At 44.1% G+C, this 23,289-nt stretch overlaps 1 protein-coding gene across 1 annotated transcript in view; it reads right to left on the bottom strand.

The window, feature by feature from the left end:
* Positions 1-23,289, bottom strand: part of DHX35 (DEAH-box helicase 35) — a 70,724-nt gene that overhangs the window by 16,973 nt on the left and 30,462 nt on the right. Inside the window, exons 9-15 of the mRNA XM_082670338.1 lie at positions 17,764-17,876; positions 16,713-16,809; positions 15,669-15,827; positions 12,690-12,900; positions 7,663-7,787; positions 4,114-4,168; positions 1,030-1,125 (exon numbers count right to left, since the gene is read on the bottom strand). Of these exons, the coding sequence (XP_082526464.1) occupies positions 1,030-1,125; positions 4,114-4,168; positions 7,663-7,787; positions 12,690-12,900; positions 15,669-15,827; positions 16,713-16,809; positions 17,764-17,876 (856 nt within the window). The remainder of the gene's footprint in view (positions 1-1,029; positions 1,126-4,113; positions 4,169-7,662; positions 7,788-12,689; positions 12,901-15,668; positions 15,828-16,712; positions 16,810-17,763; positions 17,877-23,289) is intronic.

Raw genomic sequence — 23,289 nt, 5'->3', positions numbered from 1 at the left:
CTCAGACGGGTACCAGTCCGTGGCCCGGAGGTTGGGGACCCCTGCTCTAGATGATTTTGACTTCTAAGTATTAGAAGATCTCCAGGTTATACACTTTTATCCCTTAACTCATATTCTCACAAAAATCTGAAGGTGTCGGAGAAGCTGGGACCCTTGTGCCTTGGTGGTGGGAATACAAAATGGTGCAGCCACTGTGGAAGACGGTGCAGTGGTTCCTCAAAAAATTAAACATAGAATTATCAGATGATCCAGCAATTCCACTCTAAGTATACACCTCAAAGAAGTGAAAGCAGGGACTCAAACACATACTTGCACACCCATGTTCATAGCAGCATTATTCACAATAGTCAAAAGGTGGCAGCTCCCTGGGTGTCCACCAACAGATGAATGGTCTATCCATACAATGGAATATTATTCAGCCTTTAAAAAGAAATTTTGACACATGCTACAACATAAATGAACCTTGAAGACATTATTATACCAAGTGAAAAAGTCAGTCACAAAAGGACAAATACTGTATGATTCTACTTCTATGAGGTTCCTAGAATAGTCAAATTTCATAGAGACAGAAGGCAGAATGGTGGCTGCTGGGGCTGGGGGACGACAGAATGGGGAGTTAGTGCTCAATGGGTACAGAGTTCCAGTTTGAAAAAAATGAAGAAGTTCCAGAGACAGACGGTGGTGGTGGCTGAACAATAACGTGAATGTACTTAATGCTACAGAACTGCACACTCAAAAATGATTAACATGGTAAATTTTATGTTCTGTATGTTATACCACAAATTTTTTTTAAATCCCTGTTAAAAAAAAATCAGGTGTCAGTACTAGACCCACAGGAAACAAACAAAAGTGTTTACTGAATTAATGACGACTGACCTTGAATCACGAGTTAGCCACATGCCCCAAACCTTAGCTGAAAGCTCCTTCACTGCTCAAAATGTATTGTGCTCTCTTCCCCAGGGTGCACAGAATTTGGGAAACAACTCCCAGACAAAATAAAATCATTGAGGACTGTTGGTCTCCACCTACCTGATTCAAGCAGCATTTTTGCAAACATGGGATTCAAAGGAAACTCTGCTATCCTCATGCCAAGCGGCTCAGTTAGGCGACAGTCTTTGTCCAGCCCTGCCGTAAGAACAGCAACAAAAAGCAGAAGGCATGTACCATGGTGCTGGAAGATACACAGTTGTTGGGAGAATAAAAGATGATGTATGCTAAACAAAGGTATCCAACCTCAACCTGACCCAGAGTGCTGTTACAATAAAAGAAGAAAAGAGTTCCTCAGTGCTCTTGAATGCTCAATTTTGAAAAACTGATCCTTCTGATGGCCTCTATGCAAGGACTTAATTATAAGGAAATGGCCTCACAGCCTCCTCCTGCCCCCACCCTCCCCTGGTCCCACTCCTCCCCAGAGACTGCTCTTTCCAAGGGACCGACAACCAGACAGTGCCAAACACAAAGGGCACTTTCCTTAGGGTCCCCAGCAGCCTTTGACTCTGCTGACCACAGCTCCTTAGAAACACTCTTCCCCAGCTTCCGTGATTCCCCACTCCCCTGCTTCTCTGCCACCTCTCCTGCTGTTCTCTGCATCATCTCTGGACCTTTTTCTGAGAGGCCACAGATGTCCCAGGCCTCTCAGAAATTTGTGAGCAATTACAAAGCTGATGACTGAGTCTAAACACACGCCCGGCTCTCTCTTTGGTGCCAACACCAGAGCTGTTTATCCAACTGCCTCCTGGGCTGTTTGCTGAACTGGGCTGACTCCTTCAATTCCTCACATCCCTCCTTGCCTCTTTACCAATAGCCAATTTTGAGGTAGTGGATTCCCAAGATAGAGACTCTCGTTTTACTATGGTTTAGACTATTCCCAAGATGGAGCATTAAAACACCTGCTGCAGACCTCAGGGCAAGACAGAAAAGGTCATTTCTCTTCTGTTCCCATATAATCATCTCTTTGAAGGTGATAATTCAGCTTATAAATAAATTTAAGTTGGGTGTTCCCCTCTACCTTTTCCAGCTTAGTTAGATCAGTGAAGACATTTTAAATATTTTAAATTTCATTCTGTTTGGAGGAAAATCAGTCCAAATGAAAAACTTCTGAATAGTGGATATTCTCTCATACACATTTCAGATTATCCCAGGAGACTTTGCTTTCAAGTTCCTATCACATGCTTGAGAACAGAGGATGGAAACCTTTTCTGGCATATGCTCACTCAGGGCTGATGTGATATAGACCCTAAAGGCCTTTTAAATCATTGAAGATTTTTTTTAATCAATAGTTGGCTATTCCTTCACAGGAAGGTATCATAAATATAATGAAGACGGACCCCTACCTCACCGTTTACAAAAAAATTAACTCAAAATGGATCACAGACCTACTAAACATAAGAACTGAAACTACAAAAACTCTTCAAAGAAAACCTAGGAGAGATCTTCATGCCCAAGGATTAGGAAATGATTTCTTAGGTAAGACACCAAAAGCACAAGCAATGAAAGAAAAAATACATAAACTGAACCACATAAAAACTTAAAACTTTTGTATTACCAACAATACCATCAAGAAAGTGAAAAGCCAACCCACAGAATGGGAGGAATATTTACAATCACAGATCTGATAAGAAACGTGTATCCAGTATATATAAAGAACTCCTCCAACTCGATAATAAAAAGACAACACCCCAAGTAAAAATGAACAAAGGATTTGAATAGACATTTCTCCAAAAAAGATATACAAATAGCCAATAAGCATACGAAAAAGTACTCAGCATCATCAGTCATTAGGGAAATACAAACCAAAATGGCGAGACACCACTTCATACCCACCAGGATGGCGACAGTACATAAAACAGATAATAACAAGCATGGGCAACCCGTCATTACGTGGAGAAACTGGAACCCTCACACACTGCTGGTAGAAGGTCCACCAAAAACTTGTACGTGGATACTTACAGAAGCATTATTTATATTAGTCAAAAAGGGGAAACAATCTAAATGTTCATCAACTGATAAATGAATAAGAATAATAAGTGGTATATCGATACAATGGAATATTATTCAGCAATAAAAAGAAATGAAGTATCAATATTGCTACAACATAGATAAATCTTGAAAACATCATGCTGAATGAAAAAAGCCAATCACAAAAGACCACATACTATGTGATTCCATTTATATGAAATGTCCAGAATAGGCAAATCTATAGAGATAGGAAGTATATTAGTGGTTGCCTAGGCTGGGATGGGGGAGAGGGCTATTGGGGAGGGAATGGGGAGGGAGGGCTATTGGGTTCAGGGTTTCTTTTTTGGGTGATGAAAATGTTCTAAATGTTCTAAACTTGTAGTGATGGTTGCACAACCCTGTAAATATACTAAAAAGCACTGAACTGTACATTTTAAATGGGTAAATTTTACAGCATATGAATTATACTTCAATAAAGATGTTGAGAACCAAAAAAAAAAAAGAGAGAGAGAAAGAAAGAATCTCAAAGAACAAAACCTCCACTGAAATTTAATACTGAACTGGATATTATATTCACCTGAGGCAACATTCACAGAAAAGACACAAACTTCCTGAAGAGGTAAATTCAGGCCACAGTTTTCTCTATCTTAAGGTAAATACCACATTTTCAAACAAGAGAATAGAAGTTCCTCCATAACATGGTGTTTCCTCGCCCAAACAATACCACAGCCTGGTATTCTACCCAATTCTCCACAGGGAACTCCAGGAGTGGAAGGAAGGGGAGTTAGGGAGAGAACACAGAGCCAGATTTCAGAATGGGGTCGAGGGACAGAGGAAAAGGCGCAGAGAGGTAACATGTGAAATACTGGTAGAGAATCTTCCAGATGTCTCTTGGAAGTGTAGCTGTGGCGATGGTTATTAATAGCTTCTGACGTACTGACACAGGCTTTATAAATTCATTGTTACGACTGGACTTCATTAATCACGGTCCCACCTTCTTATTTGGATGAGCTGACGTGTCACTAAGAGGACCATACGTATAGGGAGAATCAATCCCAGCCCTGAAGATACTAAGAGCCCTAGCGTGAATACAACCTAACTAATATCACATATTAATAAACAGATAAGAAAACACAGAATAAGAGACAGGCATACCTCCCAGAGCATAGAGTAACTCCAACGCCTGAACCATCGACTGTGCTGGAGGGGGCTGTAAAAAACATAAAAACCCTCCTAAGTTAACTTCATCAGGTAACAGCCATAATAATGTGACTTTCCTCCTCAATCCACTCTTCTCTCTAACATGCCCGAGACTTCCCAACCTCCACGCTTCTCCTCTTGAAATGTCCTTCCTCTCCCTCTCAGCACCCTTAGTACTATTTGGTCTTTAATCTCAGCTTGGCTAAACATTTCCTTTGAAGCTTTCCCTCATGCTCCCCTCCATCAGAAGCGATGGGTTCTTACCTTGACCTACCTCTTTGCTTTCCCTAAACTTTCATCAAACATCTCTAGTTTTTACTTCGTGTCTCAGCCTTCTAAGAAGCCCCATGATACTGCAGTAGTGGTGGATGATTCATCTTTGCATCACCCACAGCCCTGCCCCAGGCCCTGCCTATAGGGGGTACCTGACATCGGTTAAATTTGAATTCCTGAAAAGAGAATGCCAGACAATTTGAAGCTAAGCAAAGCTGATATTGTGACCTTCAGTCTGAGTCTCTGGATCCTTACTATGTGCTTTCCTTCCACGCGCCTTTACTGGCGTCTACTAAGTACCAAGCATCATTACTATCGTCCTCTAAATTATTTCATCTATAAGCCACATAATGAAATTATAGTCCTTTTGCAAACTGCGTAGTTTTTTTTTCTCAAATCCATTCACAAGAAAAGTATTTTAAGTATCACGCTGTTTTAGTTCAATTTTACAGATGAGGAAAGTGAATAACAAAAAGTAAAAGACATTTGAACAAGATCCTAGAGGCAGTTGGTGGCAAAGTCAGAGACTGAATTCAGGTCTCATTCTTTCCACTCTACCCCACCCACTGACTGCCAAGGAACAGAGCTGTACTTCTCAAAGTTGTGCTGACTGCACGCACACACAGATGAGGGTAGGAACGAGACCTGATTCACTATACACTGGGGATTCAACAAATCGCTGTTGACTAAATCATATAATTGATTCACTAGCCTCTCCTCAGTGCCCACAACATCCTACTTTACAAACAGGCAACATACACACAGCACCTCAGTAGAGGAGCTGAACCCCTCTGGGATCTTTTATTACACTGAGATTACATGAATAATGGATAGCTCAAGCACTGAATGTGGTTCTGAATAATTACAGAACAAAACAGGCTCTCTTCGACTCCTTTCAATCTTTGGCCCTGTTTCCAGTCAATCACCAAGCCCAATGAATTCTGCTCTTTGAATTCATCATCAATCAAAACAACCCACACCTTTACCCCCCCCCCCCCCCGTCTCCAATCACATCCAGAGTACTCTCACCTCAACACACATTTACTAGTATTTCTCTATGGCCTCATCTGATTCGGGATCATATGCAAACGCTGTTTTAATGTAGTTGGAAGGACTGTGTGTGTATAATTTTAACTTGTTTTTCTCACTGCCTGCTTTCCTGTTCCCTCTGTTTCTTGTACCCATGGACACTTTACAGCAAATACCCTGGGACAACTGCATACTATTCTGACAAGGTCATACACTGTGAAATAAGCAACTTTCTTACTACTGGGCAGTTGAGTTCTTTTAGTTCTTTGCTACTGTAATCATCACTGCTAAATATACAAAATTATATGTATCCTGTGATTTCAACTGTGAAAAAAACACAATTTCAGAAGGAAATAACCAGAAGGCAATATATGAAGATGAGTTTATATGTATTTTCCTCATTTTTCAGTTGTCTGAAAGTTTATGATTTCCGTTATTGTATTTTTAATTTAATATAAAATGATACTATAAACATTACCCTACATGTAAGTTCTTTGTTTCTTTTGGATTATTTTTTTCAGGAGAAAATTCCCTGAGAAGAAATACCAGGCATTTCTACAGCTCATAAAATAATGCCAGAAAGTCCTCCATGAGGACTGAAACGGAATATAAAACCACTTTCCCCAAACTGTGTCAGCTTTGGATTTTACCATTTTTCCTTATGTTTGATCATTCAATTAATGTACAGTGGTACAGCTATTTCAACTTGCATTTATCTCTCCTAGAGAAGCCAAACATGTTCTAACGTTAGTTACCATTTGTGCTGTTCCCTTTCCTTTAGCTTTTTCTTTAGTGAGTATTCGATGTATTCACAAGGACGTTTGAAAACTCTATAGTTTTTGAGACACTGATCTGTCCTTTTTGCCCTTATGTTTTCCTTTAATCTGAGATGTGGAGCTTTTCATAAGCTTTTGATTTGCATATACTGTTCACTTTTCTGTATAATTTCTCGTACTATATACCAACATTCAAAGCGTATATTTTCTCCATACTTATGGGAAATAAGTATGTTTTCTTTGGGAGAGCAGATGATATTGTTATATTCTCTTCTTTCATTTGCCTAGTTTATCGTGACATGGTACATTAGGGACTTTAGCACCCAGGAATCTAGCCTTGTTACACATCATATACCAACAGAGTTGGGATATAATAAGGAGTTAAAAATGCAAGCTTTCAAATCATAAAAATTCAAGAAGAAAACATGAGTGAATATTTATTAACTGACCTAGATATGGGGAAATGCTTCATAAGCACAAGAGTAACAGAAGAAATCACAGAGGTAAAGATGGAAAGATATTACTATCTTTGCTTAAATGGCTGCACATAAACAAACAATAAAATACAATACAATCAGAAGAACTTTGCAAGAAATACTATAGACAAAGGTTAATGTGTTTAATAGTTAACGGACTCTTAATCACTAATAAACACTAATTCTAACAGATAAATGGATTATCTGTTAGATAAGATTATGTAGATTTCTTCTTATATTTCAGAAGAAATATAAAGTGGCCAATAATTTTTTTTTAATCTTATGAGAAATCAAAAAAGATACAGATAATATTTTTCCTCCTTCCCCTCACCAAATCAAATTAGCAAAACTCTAAAAGAAAATAACATGACATGATAGGGGTACAGTGAGTCAGGCATTCATGCACTGCTGGAGTTTATACCTGTAAAGGAATTCAGCCTTGTATCAAGGATCTATGAAATGACCATGGCCCTCTGACCCAATAATCATACTCCTGGAAACTGACCTTGGGAAATAATCAGAAATGCAATCAGCCATAGGGACTTTCCCTGCAGCTCTACCAGAGCCCTCTTGGCTCCCCCAATCATGACATTTGGGCACATAGGCCTACACACACACTCCTGCCCTGGATAACTCCACCTCTCCCGACCTGCTGAGATCCCACTTGGGTTTCAGGTCTCACCTCAGACATGACTAACTGGGCTGCGGGCCTTTCCTTTGTCTCTCAGAGTACAGGGCCCAGGCACTGTCATTACCCACTTACTTGTCTCTCTCCCCCAACAGACAAGAACAGAATTGTGTCAGCCTTGTCTGGCTGTATTCCCTTGAACCCTGCACACAACACACGAGCTAAGTGAAAAAACCCAGAAAGGCAGCATGCTCTGTATCAATGTCCTGACACTCCCCTGGGAGCACTCTGGCCTCCCAGACAGACGGAAGGCAGGACTTACCGACATGAAGTGGAACCTGAGGACGTTGTCGATCCCCAGTGCTTTCAGCTGCAGGATGACAGGGGCCAGATTGCTCCGCTGCATCTCAGGAACGGTGGATTGAGGCAGCTGGTCAAAGGCTTCCTCTAAGGATAAGAAAAGAGAACTGTTTGAGATCAAATGTCACAATCAAATGCAATCATTATGCCAAAGGAACAGTTCTCCTTCTCTAACTTTAATGAGAGGCTCTAGGAGTCTAGGCTCAGATGCATATGATATTGTGATATAAAGTTGTTTCCTATTTAGGAAAGATCCTTCTATTTTTTTAAATACCTTAGATAAATACATTTGAACAATATATCTGTATAAAAGTTTCTCCTTTTACTTTAGAATGCTTTTTAAAATGTGCTTCTTGGACTTCCCTGGTGGCACAGTGGTTAAGAATCTGCCTGCCTATGCAGGGGACACGGGTTCGAGCTCTGGTCCGGGAAGATCCCACATGCCACGGAGCAACTAAGCCCATGCACCACAACTACTGAGCCTGCGCTCTAGAGCCCACGAGCCACAACTACTGAGCCCGCATGCCACAACTATGGAAGCTGGCGTGCCTAGAGCCCATGCTCCGCAAAAGATAAGCCACCACAACGAGAAGAGTGGTGGCTTATCCCACAAAGAAGAGTAGCCCCCGCTCGCCACAACTAGAGAAAGTCTGGACGCAGCAACGAAGACCCCATGCAGCCAAAAATTAATTAATTAATTAAAATAAAATGTGCTTCTTGTTAGCAAAACATTAAATCAAAGCAACAAGTATTTGCTGAATCACTATGGGTGGCCAATTGCCATTCCCTCTGCTTGGGATGGAGTACGTCAAGCAGGCCAGAACTACACATAAAAGCAAAGAACTATTTCAAGATAAATCACCAAATATAACTAGAACATAACCAAAGTATCTCCAAAATATAAAAAAAATGACCAAACCTTATAAACAGCAAAATTTGTCCAAATCTAACTTTCTAAATTGAGCCAGGCACACACGTCACTCCCAGAATCTGATGCTGCCCCAAACAGATTAATGAATGCTTACATGCACCATCAGGAACAAAAGGTGTCCTCAAACACCTTTTGAGGAAAAAGCACCATCAGGTTCAGAGGTGCCAAGATGGGAGGGGCAGGAGAGGGCAGAGGAAGGAAAGAGAATCTGGGAAGCCTTTTTATAAAAGCTAGATAAAAAGGGTGGGGAGGGCTTCCCTGGCGGCGCACTGCTTGAGAGTCCGCCTGCCGATGCAGGGGACACGGGTTCGTGCCCTGGTCCGGGAAGATCCCACATGCCGTGGAGCGGCTGGGCCCGTGAGCCATGGCCACTGAGCCTGCGCGTCCGGAGCCTGTGCTCCGCAACGGGAGAGGCCCACGTACCGCAAAAAAAAAAAAAAAAAGGCATGGGGAAAAGACAGGTAGGAAGAGATTAAATCCTTTTTGTGTATATTCAGAAAGCTTCAGGATCACATAGAGGAGGATTATATACACAGTCCTCCCACATCAGTCAACACTTTAACTGTGCACACCCTCTTTCACACAAAGGTGGCTCAACTTCCATTCAGATCATAAATCTTTAGTTAACTAGAGAAAAAAAATCAGAACAAAACAAAAGGTGTCGTGAAGAACTAGCACCACCACTGAAGGACTTCAGAAAGCTTTAATTTGAGAAAACAGACAATAAATACTCTGTGAACTGACTGATACAAATTGCCAAATGCTTGGGTCTACTTGGAAGGTTCTGGGTAACAGGCAACAGCAGGAAGTTCCAAATGGGATATTCCATTCAAGTTGCAAGAGTGTTTGGGGGATAGCCTTTTGGTAGGATAACCGCATTTTCCAAGCACACTGCTGACCAAGGCAGAAACAAAGTTATCAGATAAGAGGACGGTCCTGCTGAGAAGACGCTCACAGGAAGTAGGTGCTTCCTAAGAGTTCACTGACACTCAGTTAAACTCTACTGAGAACTCAAGTACACAAGGCATTGGGCCAAGAGCTGCAGGAGCTGTAGGCCAATGGCTCTTAAGAAGTTTCAGTGATTCAAAGGGGCCTGGGACCAAGAGGAGGAACAGGCTAGGTCCCAGTGAGGGGTCCTCGCAAAGAGAAATGGAGGCAGAGGGAAGAAGGAAGGACAGCTGGTGGGAGAAGGCATTTGAGGGCACTGACATGTGAGGGAGGATTTCAAGGATAAGGAGGATCTGTTGGGCAGAGGAAACAGCCCATGGAAAGGTACCAAAGGTTTGAGAGGTGGATGTGGGAAAACAGAAGGTATGTCCAAGAAGAGTGCAGCTCAGCAGGGATGCAGTGTAGGGTAGGTGCTGGTGTACAACAGGAGAAGACAAGCTAGAAATAGTCCCGTAAGGCCCTGGGAAACTGTTAAGGGTCTGAGCAGGTAGCACCCTGCTCAGAGCTGCGTTTTCTGGAAGCAGGCTAGCGGAGAAAGCCTAGAGGCTGGATCTAACGTAGCCCATTACGTGGCCTCTCCTCAACCTCACCTCCACTAAAACTGCTCATGCTAAGGACTCCAGTGACCTTTTAACCAAAGCCACTTGCCAATCTTTAGTCCACAGTCTACTGTTTGATTTCTTTGGAGCATGAGATGATGCTGGCCATTTCCTCTTTAAAAGTAACCTGAGTTCCTCAAGTTAAACAAAGAATTACCATATGACCCTGCAATTCCACTCCTAGGTGTATACCCAAAGGAATTAAAAACAGGTACTCAAACAAGTACACATACATGCTTGTTCACAGCAGCACTACCCACAATAGCCAAAAGGTGGAAGCAACCATCAACTAATGAATAAACAAATTGTGGTACATCCATACAACAGAATATTATTCAGCCCAAAAAGGAATGAAGTACTAATACAATGTAAATGAACCTGGAAAACATTACACTGAATGAAAGAAACCAGACACAAAACATCACATTATATGATTTAATTTATATGAAATATCCAAAACAGATACAGTCTTCCCTTGGTATCCACAGGAGATTGGTACCAGGACATCCCTCTCCCCCACTGCAGATACCAAAATCTGGGGATGCTCAAGTGCCTTATATAAAATGGCATGGTATTTGCATATAACCTACACACATCCCCTGAATACTTTAAATCATCTCTAGATTACTTATAGGACCTAACACAATGTAAACCCCATGTAAACAGTTGCTGGTGTGCGGGCAAATTCAAGTTTTGCTTTCTGGAACTTTCTGGGATTTTCTTCCCAAATATTTTCAGTCTGTAGTTGGTTGAATCTGCAGATACGGAGGGCCAACTGTCAATCCAGAAAGAAAGAACAAAGACTGTTGGTTGGTGGTTGTCAGCGGCTGGGGGCAGGGAGAAATGGAGGAAAAACTGCTTAATGGGTTAGGAGTTTTGCTTTGGAGTGATGAAAATGTTTTGAAACTAGATAAAGGTGGTGGTTGCACACTGTGAACCATAATAAATGCCACTGAACTGTTCAAGTTAAAATGGTTAATTTCGTGTATGTAAATTTCACCTTAATAAATTTTTTGTTTGTTTGTTTTCTTAAAACTTCCTCCTCCCCTTATTTCAGTTCCTCTTTTAGCCCTGGTTCTCCTCTTTGCACTTCCGTCATTCCTTCTTAGCACCTTCAGTAGAAGACCCTCACCTCTCTGGTTTCAGGCTCTGCCTTCCCCCTCCCTCCCATGAATCCTTCTTACCCCGTTCCTCCCCTCCAAGTACTGGTACATTCCACTCCCTCTGCCTGGTGCGCTGGAATCTATTCTCCACTGCTATCCCTTCACCTGGATTAACTACTGGGCTGCCAATAAGACTGGGCTCAATTACCGACTGTGAAGCCCTCTCCAACAGGATAACTCCCTGCTCTCTGCTTCCAAGGCTCATTCCATTAAGGTGACCCTATCACACCATAATATGCTGATCTGTTCATGAGACTGTCTCCACCACCAAGCTGTCAGCCACGTGGCCACAGACCGTGTCTCACCTGGCCCTAGATTTCCAAGCCTTGTCTCCATGCATGGCACAGAGCAGGTGCTCTGTAAACATTCGCTAAAAGAATAAATGATGTCAAGGACTGAACAAGGATGACGGTAACCGGAAAGCAAAGAAGAGCTAAGTGGTAAAACCCCCCGGATCTGGTACATGACTGCAGATGGATATTGGACAGAAGAGAGAGTTAAAAACAATTTGAAAATTAAGTCTGGACAATTGAGAGAAACCTTGATACCATTGCCCACAAAAGAGGAGTACGAAGAAGGAAAGAGCAGCTTTGGGGACATCATTTTCTGCAGGTAAGGCTGTCATCTAGCTGGAGAGAAAGCTCCTTATGAGCTGGGACAGTCTTTATTGTCATTTCATTTTGCTCCCTCAGAGCCTAGTATGGTGCATGGCACAGAGCAGGAGTTGACCAACTAATTGCTTTCTATCAATGAGCCTCAGGAGAGATCCTGCCAGTTTAGCTCTGCAAAGATGCTCTGAACCAGAGGTAAAGATGGAACCCAGCGGCAGGGGGTGGTGGTGGTGGGATGAACTGGGAGATTGGGACTGACATGTATACAATAATGTGTATAAAATGGATGACTAATAAGAATGTAAATAAATAAACATAAAAAAAAAAAAAAGATGGCACCCAATGTGAGGACCCACAGGATTCCAGGATCCCAGAACAAGAAAATGGCACACGAAGCTAAGGGAGAGGTAAGAAAAACAGGACCTGAGCCGCAGGGCCCAAGCTACACATCACATGGCCACAGAGAGGCTGAGGCGCAGACATTAGGTTAGAAAGGAGATGTCAAATAACTGGTGATTCGTGGTCCAGCTTTGGCCAGCAGGGAGCAGTAGCAAAGAAGCGCCACATTTGGAGTGAGGAAGGCGGTGGAGGCCAGATCACCGAGGGCCTTGTGAGGGAAGTCTGGATCTTATGTTAAGTTTTGCCTATTATGGTAGATATCTGTAATATTCTCTGATGCCCAGGCTGAGTATTAGAAAGTCAAAACCCTTTAAAAAAAAAAAAAAAGCCAAACTTACCCGTATAAAGGCGGTAACATTTTCCTGAGCGGCTGCGGCCACCACGTCCTGCTCGCTGGCTGGCTGATGCCTGGGACACTGGGACCACCACCAAGCACTCAATAGCTGTCCTGGGGTTGTAGGCTCGGAGTTTCACAAAGCCACAGTCAATCACATACACAATCCCGCTGATTGTGATGGACGTTTCTGCTACATTGGTGGCCACTATCACCTAGGCTCCCCACAGGAAGGAGAGTAAGGGTAAAAGTTATTTGGTTCTTTTCACTCAGAATAAACTAATCAAAATCCTAAAAGATTTTAAGATATTTCTGACAGTGCAGAACCTGTGAGAGGCAGTTTGGTATCCTGGATAGAGCATGATGAGTTTTAGGGTCAGGGTACCCTGGGTTTGAATTCTCCCTGAGTGTGGGACCTTGAACAAATTACTTCACCTCCTGAGCATGTTTCCTTGTCTCCATAATGATATTTACCCTCTCCCAGGGTCCTTAAGGGGATTAAATGTGAAATATACATGAAGTGATTACAGCCTGGTACCTGGAGTACTTGGCCCAGAGTAACATTCAACAAATGTTAGTTTCTACCTTTTGTACAACTTAAGTAAATCACATGTCTAGTCATGTACATGTCTAGTCATGTACATGTCTAGTCATTGTACATGTCTAGTCATTTGCTCACTCACATTCTAACTGCTTTCTGAGGGTCTGCACATTGCCAGGCACTCTCCAAGCTGCCAGGAATGTAGGATGGACAAGAGTCTACATTCCAGTATGAGGGTTTGGGTAGAGAAATAATGAACATAAACAAGAGAGTGACTGGGAAGAAAATGCAACAGGGTAATACTCTAATATTATGTAGCATTCAATGTATACATCATATATTATAATAATGGAGTGCTACTTCAGGTTAGATGGCCAGGGAAAACCTCTCTAAAAGAAGACTTTGGGCTAAGACCTGAGTAATAAGCAGCAGCCAGCCCTACAGGGATCCAGGCAGAGGAAGCAGAAACAGCCTATGCAGCCAGAGACCAGAGTAAATAAATACAAGACGAACTCAGGAGGGAGGCAGGGACCAGATCATGCACAGTCCCTGGGCCACGTGAGGGGTTTGCATTTTATTCTAAGGGCACTGGGCGCTGCCCCTGGAAGGTACGAAGCAGCAGGAGACATGCACAGATAGCACTTAGAACGTTTTTCGGGCACTTTTACATCGATCGTTTTATAAAACATCTTCCTACCATTTTTTTTTTTTTTTTTGCTGTACGCGGGCCTCTCACTGTTGTGGCCTCTCCCGTTGCGGAGCACAGGCTCCGGACACGCAGGCTCAGCGGCCATGGCTCACGGGCCCAGCCGCTCCGCGGCATGTGGGATCTTCCCGGACCGGGGCACGAACCCGTGTCCCCTGCATCGGCAGGCGGACTCTCAACCACTGCGCCACCAGGGAAGCCCCTTCCTACCATTTTTACATACTAGAGGCAGGATTTTATGCTATAAAGCCATCTATCTAAAAGTTACTGCTATTCATGCTTTACAGCTGAGAAAACTGGGCCTCAGGGTTGAGTAACTCATCCCACGGCACACGGTAACCCAGACCTCCTGACTAGTTGGCTGCAGGTCACGTTTGACTGGACAGACTTGAGCTGCTCCGTCCCAATGGCCAGGAGGCAGGGTGCCCTCTTGCAAGTGGCCTGAAGTTGGGAGGGGATCCTCAGACCTGTCATCCCTCACTTACTGTGTTCTCTGCCACCTGCTGATAAATAGCTACTCTAAGCTGACTTCGGGCCAGTTCTGTACCTTCCTCATCTGACGGAAGGGAAAACAGAGCAAGGCCCAGGGCGGCGATGAACAGGAGGCAGACTGGCTGCCTACTGGCTCCTTTAAACCCATGCTTCTCACCACACCCTTCCCCACCCCAATTTCAAGGCCAAGGATGTTTAAGCCACACATTGAATTAACTGACTCAAACTTGGCTCTACAGGAAAACTGATGCTTCTAACAAATGGTTTAGAAACCATTCTGCAGAAACTAATCTAGTGTTCTTGACTGACCAGGATCCACCAAGACAGTCCTTTAAACCAGACGGGGAAAGACTAGGCAGGAAGAAAAGAAGCAAAGAGAAGTCACCTACTCTGATAATTACTAAACCTTCTGTGGGGCAGGTTTAGAAATCTTTGCAACACGTTATTTACTGTGCGCTTTTAGATCTGCTGCACAGAAACATGGACTTCAAGTTCTTAAAGAGACCTTCCTATTTAGCAAATTTTACTTCAATTTAAAATAAATCTTTCCATATACCCGGACAAAACTGTAATTCAAAAAGACACATGCACCCCTATGTTCACAGCAGCACTGTTCACAACAGCCAAAACATGGAAACAACCTAAATGTCCATCGACAGATGTATGAATAAAGAAGATGTGGTACATATATACAATGGAATACTATCCAGCCATAAAAAAGAGTGAAATAATGCCATCTGCAGCAACATGGATGCAACTTGAGATTATCATACTAAGTGAAGTCAGTCAGAAAGACAAATACCGTATGATATCACTTATATGTGGAATCTAAAATATGGCACAAATGAACCTACCTACAAAACAGAAACAGACTCACAGACAGAGAGAACAGACTTGTGGTTGCCAAGGGGGTGGGGGGAGGGAGAGGGATGGACTGGGAGTTTGGGGTTGGTAGATACAAACTATTACATTTAGAAGGGATAAACAACAAGGTCCTAATGCATAGCACAGGGAACTATATCCAGTCTCCTGGGATAAACCATAATGGAAAAGAATGTAAAAAAGAATGTAAGTATGTGTGTGGCTGAGTCACTTCGCTGTTACAGCAGAGACTGGCACAACATTGTAAATCAACTCTACTTCAATAAAAAAAATTTTTTTTAATAAAATAAAATAAATCTTTCTAGTGGATAGCAAAGGAGCACCAACGTGATTATACTCCTTGGTCCTCAGGTTAGTCTCACCTTTCTGACAGTGCGTGACACCCTTTCAAACACTTTCATTTGCTCAAAGGAAGGCAGTCCCGCATACATGGGGAGAACCCGGAGGTGTCTCTTCATCCCAGTCCGACCCAGTGCTCGAGCCTGCTCAATCAGCATAGACACAACAGTTTCTACCTCTTCCTAAAATCGTCGAACCAGGAACCAAAGAAAATGAGATCAATTTGAAGCATGTCATTTTATCATACTGCAAGAAAATGAAAATTGGGATGAGGATTTTAAATGTGGTCAGATTCATGACTGTCAGAGCCATCAAGTTCCACGCTGGGGTGGTATTTAATCAAATGCTACCGAACAATGGTGCCGATGGGGGTGAAAATTTGCAACTGTCAGGTTAATCACTGAGACCTACACTATCTGCAGTCAATAGAAGAATTCCTGATATACCAAAACTATGACTTTTACTGAGTTTTTTTTTTATGCTCTGTGGCAAACAGCGTGGCATACGTATGGACAGGCTGTGGCATACAAAATCACTATAAGCTTTCCCTAGAAAAGATTACTGAGCCATGGAAAACGTTTGACAGTGGAAATGATTACAACTAGAAGGTAGTTCTGAACAGAGCTACAACCTTGAGTGAGCATTTGGGCTTGTTCAGTTGTTTTTCCAGTGATGTGCCTACTTGACCCCTCCAGGATGAGCTGCAAAGGTATCACTGGGAAAAGGGGCTGCAGCAACAACAAGGATGCACAAAATGTACCGCATATAGTATTCAATTCTGGTATCAAAACGGCCCATTGAACGCTCTAATTTACTCTGGAATTAGCTAATAAATTTAAAATACATTTAACCCTCTGCAGACAGAAGAGGCAGGAAGTAATGACTCTCTGGCAATTGAGTTAATAGATAAATGACATCAAACTATACAATTATTTATGCAATCAAGTAACCACAAAATACAATAAAACATGAAATCAGGGGCTACGTAAAGTAACAGGCCTCCATATAAATTCTGGTGCTGCCTTAACGTGTCTGTTCACCACAGAGAAAAGGTCCGATGGAATTACCTGGCCAGTGAGAAATGCTAATATGTCTCCATCTCCCTCTGTCTGGTGAATTTTCATCACAGTTTCTACAGTTGATTTGATATAATCTGGAACAGGACTGAAAAGATGTGTGAGATAAATTCATCACTAGAATATGCTCATTAATTATAGATCAATTACCCTAGTAATCTGGCAGCGAAGCCTCGTGCAAGTTAGTTTGGGCCTGCCCAGCAGGTAATCAATATATGAATAATTATTGATAAAATAAACATTCATTCTTTTTTTTTCTTTTTTTAAATGCGACATTCAAAAACAATCCGTAATTACATGTAAACTATGATTTTTGGCTTTATTTGCAGAGACATAAAAGCAATAAACCCATGCAAATAGATGTCTTATCTTTAGCATGCAAGGATGCCTGGCCAGGGAAACTGGATCTATGGTCCCAGTGCTGAATCCCACACTCTATTTCCCCTCCTGACCACTGGCAGCATGTCTGAAAGGAGCTAATGGGTGTCCTGTCCCTCTAGAATCACTCAGAAGTCAAGCCCACAACTCTCTGGATTCATCTGCCACTGGCCCAGGCTCCTGGTCTTTGTCTGTCCAGTGACTAGGGGTAGGAATTAGGATGACTCCTTCCTGTCCAAGGAGGCTCCTCCCGAAAATGGCAACCAGGCCTTCTTGCTAAGATGTAAAAAGCTGAGAACCAAATGATTCAAATCACTAATACTGCCCAAGCTGACAGACAGTCTTGTAAAGCCCAGTTCTGACAACTATAGAACCCTCCTCCCTGAGACACTGTTACCATTTTGCTCTTTCCAGCTGAGCCCAGGGACCACAGAGTCAGAGAAACCTGCACATCAGTATGGAGAGTTTAAACTAGATCCAGCAGTGATACTGAGCAGGGTTCCAGAACACCCTATCAATGATGGGAGGTGCAAAACACGCCCGCCCCTCCTCAGCAGTCTGGCACCTCGCCCTCAGAGCCTCAAGCAGATGCAATTGCTTCTCCTCCCACAGAACAGGCCTACTTTTCTAATCGCCCTCATTAAAAATGCAAGGATCATCAAACCTTTGTAGATAAAAGATATCCACTGGAAATGTTCGCCCTTCCACCGTAAGGATCACGCACGTATCCCTGGTTGGGTCACTGGTGTCATTTTGATTAAAGAAATCCCAAAATTTCTAAAAGAAAAAAAAAAAAATCAATTCTTCACTCCTCTCAAAAAAAAAATGGTTCATAGTAACTCATGGAAAGAAAGAAAACAATATAAAACTGGCAGAGCAGGGGGTGGGGAGTAGGGATTGGATATATATAATACAGACTAGGGGTTACAAAATAATTATTAAAAATCATATTTTTATTATTGCAATTTTGGAGAATCACATTTCAATGAACAGACTCTTTACCGAAGACTTGACAGAAATGATAGAAGTTAGGTTTCCAAACTGCATTCAGCAGTGCATCTGAGTCAACATGCAGCTGTGCTATTGATCTTAACCCACCCACCCCCACCCCCCCCAACCCCCATATTTTATTTAACAGAAAATTAGGTCAGAAGGTGTAACTCAAGTTAAATAAGGATTAAATCAGGTTGATGTGTAGCTCTGATCTGGAAAGCACAGCTCTGATCACACAAGTTATCAGTGTATAAAGGAAGCGTATACGTCTATGAACAGTAGATGTGTCCCTGGTAGCACAGTTACAGATCTGCATGTACTCTATATGTACGGGGACAGAGTCCTCTCCATCATTATATGCCCCACAGGAAGAAGCACAACACTTTGTATGGGGCAGGTTGGCAAGCATTCACTTCCCCGATGCTCCCACAGGACCCTGTTGAGAAGAGTGGCTCTTGGTAATTCCTCCTGAATAGGTGGCCACGTCCTCTTCAATGGCACTTGACCACCAGACCTGCAGTCTATAGGGAGGCCTGACGTGAGAGCACTGGCCAACGATGGAGGAGGGAGACTCCACCAAAGATGCCCTCTTGGGGCATGTGACCCAAGACACACAGAGAAGTTGAGACCGAGAAGAACCGAGTGACCAAGCCGGCAGGACACAGAGTGCTGGAGGGGGGCTGCTATCTAGCTGCAGGGGCACAGACATCCTGTAAGGTGGAGCACACCATTATCTGACTCTCAGTGACCTTCCCGATCCCCTGAGGCCTGGCCAAGCATCACTTTCTCTTCTCCTAGGAGGCCTGGCCATGTGATCACAAGGCCTGTCTTCTTTAGTTCCCAGGTATCTTCCCTAAATACACCCACGCCTGCTCCTGGAAACTGGGAGCCCAGGGGTGCCCTGAGGACCTGCATCGAGTGCAATGTGAAAGGGCTTGGAGGAGCACTTCTAGAAGAGTCCACTGGATTGAACTACAAAATAGCTGGATGCTACCTGTTAACCTCAAAGTCGTGTTTGCACAGGCATAAAAAAACAAGCCTCAGGCCAACAAAAGAACTGCGCTGTGCTATAAAGAACCACACGGCACCACTCTCCACGCTTCTTTCGGGTAAATTCTCTGCAGGCGACTTCAGCCTTCCTGTGTCCTGTGGTGTGCAGAGCATGGGCACACTACAAGTGATGCACAAACAAGGGAGAAGAGACTCCATCCCACTCCCCCGAAGAGTGAATAAGCCAGGGAGGAAGGCGTGCAAAGGACCAATCATAACATAAACCGAGGCCCAATGACTGGATGACCAGAAAAGAGCTGCGAGTTACAATTTGGGGAGAAAGAAAGACCAATAATGACTGGCTGTAGGGAGGGCTTCCTGGAGGCAGCAGTATCCCCTGGAGGCAGCAGTATCCCCTGGCTAAGCCTGAGGATGATTATTACTAGCTAGGAAGGAGAAGAGGTACCCCCTTCCTAGGATGACAGCAGAGTGTAGACTAAGATGTAAAGGTGCCCCTGATGGAGGAGACAGCTCAAGGTCTAGGGCAGGCCCATCTCATGTCTGAGTTGGTTGTCTCATTGACAAAATGGATGAACTGCTCTCTACACCCTGCAAGGCTGTTGCTCCTATAAAGTGTGTCTGACTGCACTTGGCACAGGTCTGGCCTCGAACAGTACTCAGTAAGTGATCGTAGTGATCATTCTGCAGTGGTCCAAATGTCATACTGCACAGGTACTTTATTAGATGGGCAAGACAAGGGCAGCGAAGATGGGTGTGAGGTGATCAGACCTGTTGTGCATCCCGGGCTCTGGAGGCCATTCTGGAGAAGGACAGGGGTGATCAGAGGTTAGAGCCCAGCCGACTAGTTAAGGAAGCTATTACAACAGCTCAGAGGACAAAGAATGAAAGCATGAACGGGGGCAGTGTGAAAGCAATGCATTCCAGAAGTGTGACAGATGGGACCCGGCCATTGTGAGTGTGAGGGCACACGTGCATGCCGGGGACGATGGAATTACTTCTTACTCAATGAGGGGTAAAAACTTCCTAAAGCTAAAAAAAAAAACAACACACACACACACAAAAAAAAAAAACACAGAAGAAGCAACTTCCTAAAGCAATGAATGTCCTGAGCCAAAATGACTACGACAGCGAGAAAGGGACTGCCGGAGAGCTGCTGAGAGCCACAAGTTTGTAGGAGTCGTGGGTCCATGAGCTTCATGGTCTGTGGCTAGCCTGCTGCTGGCAGCCCAGGCTGGAGCGAAGGAGCCCAGTTAAGAGGCCAGAAGTGGGAGCATCCACTGAACCAGGGGCCGTGAAGGTGAACAGCCTGGCGAAGGAAGAGCAGCCAGCAAAGGAGCCTGGGAAAGCCATCTAGGAGGCGGAGCGAGGGGAGAAGGTGGAGCCCCAGAGGCTGCAGGCGGAGGAGGAAGATTTTAAAAAAGGCTTGGCAGACAGGCTTTTTGGGCCAAAAAGGCAAGCAGAACAGGGAAGAGGCTGAAGGCTTAACACTGGTGTGAGAGTGCAGATGGCCACACCTTCTGTTAAGGAGTCTGTGGTGCTGAGGGGTAAAGACAGGGAGCTGCTCTTTCAAGAAATCAAACTCAGCATTAAGATCTTTTATCCTTAAGATCTTTATCTTTTATCTCTATTTGGAAATATAAAATATGGATTAGAAAGCAAATAAATATAGTATCAACAGTGTACGCATCTTGAGGCAGAATGAAGGACCTGGAGGAGTGAAGTGGGTTCAACCACCTAGAAAACAAGAGTTTAAGTCAAGTTTCAAAGACATGGATCACACTGACACACACACATGGTGAGAAACATAAAATGACATAGAGGAAGAGGCTCGTCTATGAAATGGAACATAAACGGTGTGGACGTCTGGTGCACTGCCTTCCCAGCTCACCAGCTTCCTCCTGGCAGCGGCTCTGATCTGACCCACAGGACTGGACCCCAACAGCCATGCCAACATGACCTGCCCACCCCTGGCCCATGCAGAATGGTCCCAAGTGGATTCCTGACCCCAGCAGACCCCAAATTCCTTCTTTAGGAATCTGGAAAGAGAAGTTATTCTCTCTTCAAGCTGGACTTGTGACAAAAAACTGTGGGAGCTGTCAGTGATCATATTTTCTGCCGTGTGAATGGAAGCCAATAAAAGAAAAACAACACCATGTGATACAATGGTCAATCAATACTCCGTAATTATACCCGGTCATATTCTGTAATTGTTGACTTATTTAAGCTTACAAACAGCTAAACCAATCAAGGCGACTATTTGATCAGCTCCCGTCAAACTCCGCTTGCCTCCTCTGCCTCCCAGCCACCATCACTGGTGTCCTCACCTGCAGGCTGGGCCACCCCAGACCCTGAGCGAAACCAGAGCGGGTGGTATCTATCCCTCCAGGGAGTGGAGTTTGGAATGAGTCTGTCACCCACAGATCCAGCAGCTGGGGGACCGGGGATGAGTTCTGGTCCCCCTGGGCCTCTAGGGCAAAATGTTACCTGAGCCACGCCCTACCCCACTCCCACGCCCACACACTCTTCCTCTCTCATCCACTTCAGCCCATTCTTTCCTCTTCCTCGCTCTCTCACCTGGGAACACATTCCACACCCCACGTGTACTCACACCCACCTGGGTCCCCCCTCACTCACACACAGACCTCACTCCCCTTCACTGGCCGAGCCAGGAAGGGATGAAGAAAAGGACGGCCTAAGCCCACCCAAGGACCCCGTGAATGCTGCTGACATCCCAGCAACCCCTGCATGCTAGCGCACTCAAGGTGTGACACAACTCCTACACTCCACTTTCCCACCTAAAAAAATCACTTCCAGGAAGTCCGTCTCTATCAACTACAGTAGGCAGAAAAGAAAGAAGCTATGTTTTTAAATCTCCATGCCACACCAAAGACAATGAAAGGCGAAAAACAAGTAAGCAAGAAATAAGTATTAACAATAATTCTAAGAAAAGGCTTGGATGTTATAGATTTCGAGCACAGTAAAAACTATTGGGGGCTTCCCTGGTGGCGCAGTGGTTGAGAGTCTGCCTGCCGATGCAGGGGACACGGGTTCATGCCCCGGTCCGGGAAGATCCCACATGCCGTGGAGCGGCTGGGCCCGTGAGCCATGGCCGCTGGGCCTGCGCATCCGGAGCCTGTGCTCCGCAACGGGAGAGGCCACAACAGTGAGAGGCCCGCGTACCGCAAAAAAAAAAAAAAAAAAAAAAACTATTGGGAATAATTTTTAAAGGGGGGTGGTGACGAACGTAAAATAGAGAAGATGTTCTGGGCAACTTGGTCATGGAGGAGACAACAGGAGATGAGGTCAGGTGCAGCCTTCAAAATAGCATTCCAGCCAGTATCATGGGTAAAGGGCGTAAGAATTATTAAAGAGGGCAACAGAGAGCTTTAACCCAAGAGTTATGGTGGGCAGACCTAAGACAACAGACTCCTATAGCCCGTGAGAAGGTCCGAGAAACCAGCCAGGGCACATGCAGGCATCTCTGTCAGCCATGCTGAGTTTCTTCTCCAAGTTGTTCTGCATCCCAGAAGCCACAGGGATACCAAGAGCCAGGCCCTTTTCATCTCAGCTGCATTACAGAACTGCCCTCCTGACTGGGATCTCCACATCTGTTCTTATCTCTTCTACACAGCACCCAGAGTGATCTTTCTAGAACCCAAATGCGATCAAGTCACTGCTATGCCTCACACTCTGCTGGGGCTCCTGACCAGCAGGGTGAGTCCTCCCTCCTTCACGTGGCCTGTAAGGCCTCCCATCATCTGACCCCTACCAGCCTCTCCATTTGAATCTCCCATCGCTTTCCATTCAACTAAGATTCATTCAACCCCAAGTCCCTGCTCTGTTGTGCCAGACACTGTTTTAGATGAAAGGGATAACACAGAGTAAGACAGTCAGAGTCCCAGTCTTCATGGTGCTTACATTTTAGTGATGGGAGACATACAATAAACAAACACCCAGATATGCATATGTTAGCTAGTGAGAAGCGCTAAACAGAAAAAATGAGGAGAGTAAGAGAATGGAGAGCGACAGGGACACCGTTTTAGACAGTGGTCAAGAAAGGCTCTCTGGGAGCTAATATCTGATCAAGACTGGAATGAAATGAGTGCAAAGCCATGAGAACGTCTGGGGTCAGAGTGGTCTAGAAAGAGGGCTCCCCCCCACCAAGAACAGAAGCATGCTTAGGTTT

Source organism: Grampus griseus, assembly GCF_964374135.1.
Source record: "Grampus griseus genome assembly, chromosome: 14".
Classification (NCBI taxonomy): domain Eukaryota; kingdom Metazoa; phylum Chordata; class Mammalia; order Artiodactyla; family Delphinidae; genus Grampus; species Grampus griseus.
This window is presented reverse-complemented; position numbering and strand designations above follow the sequence as displayed.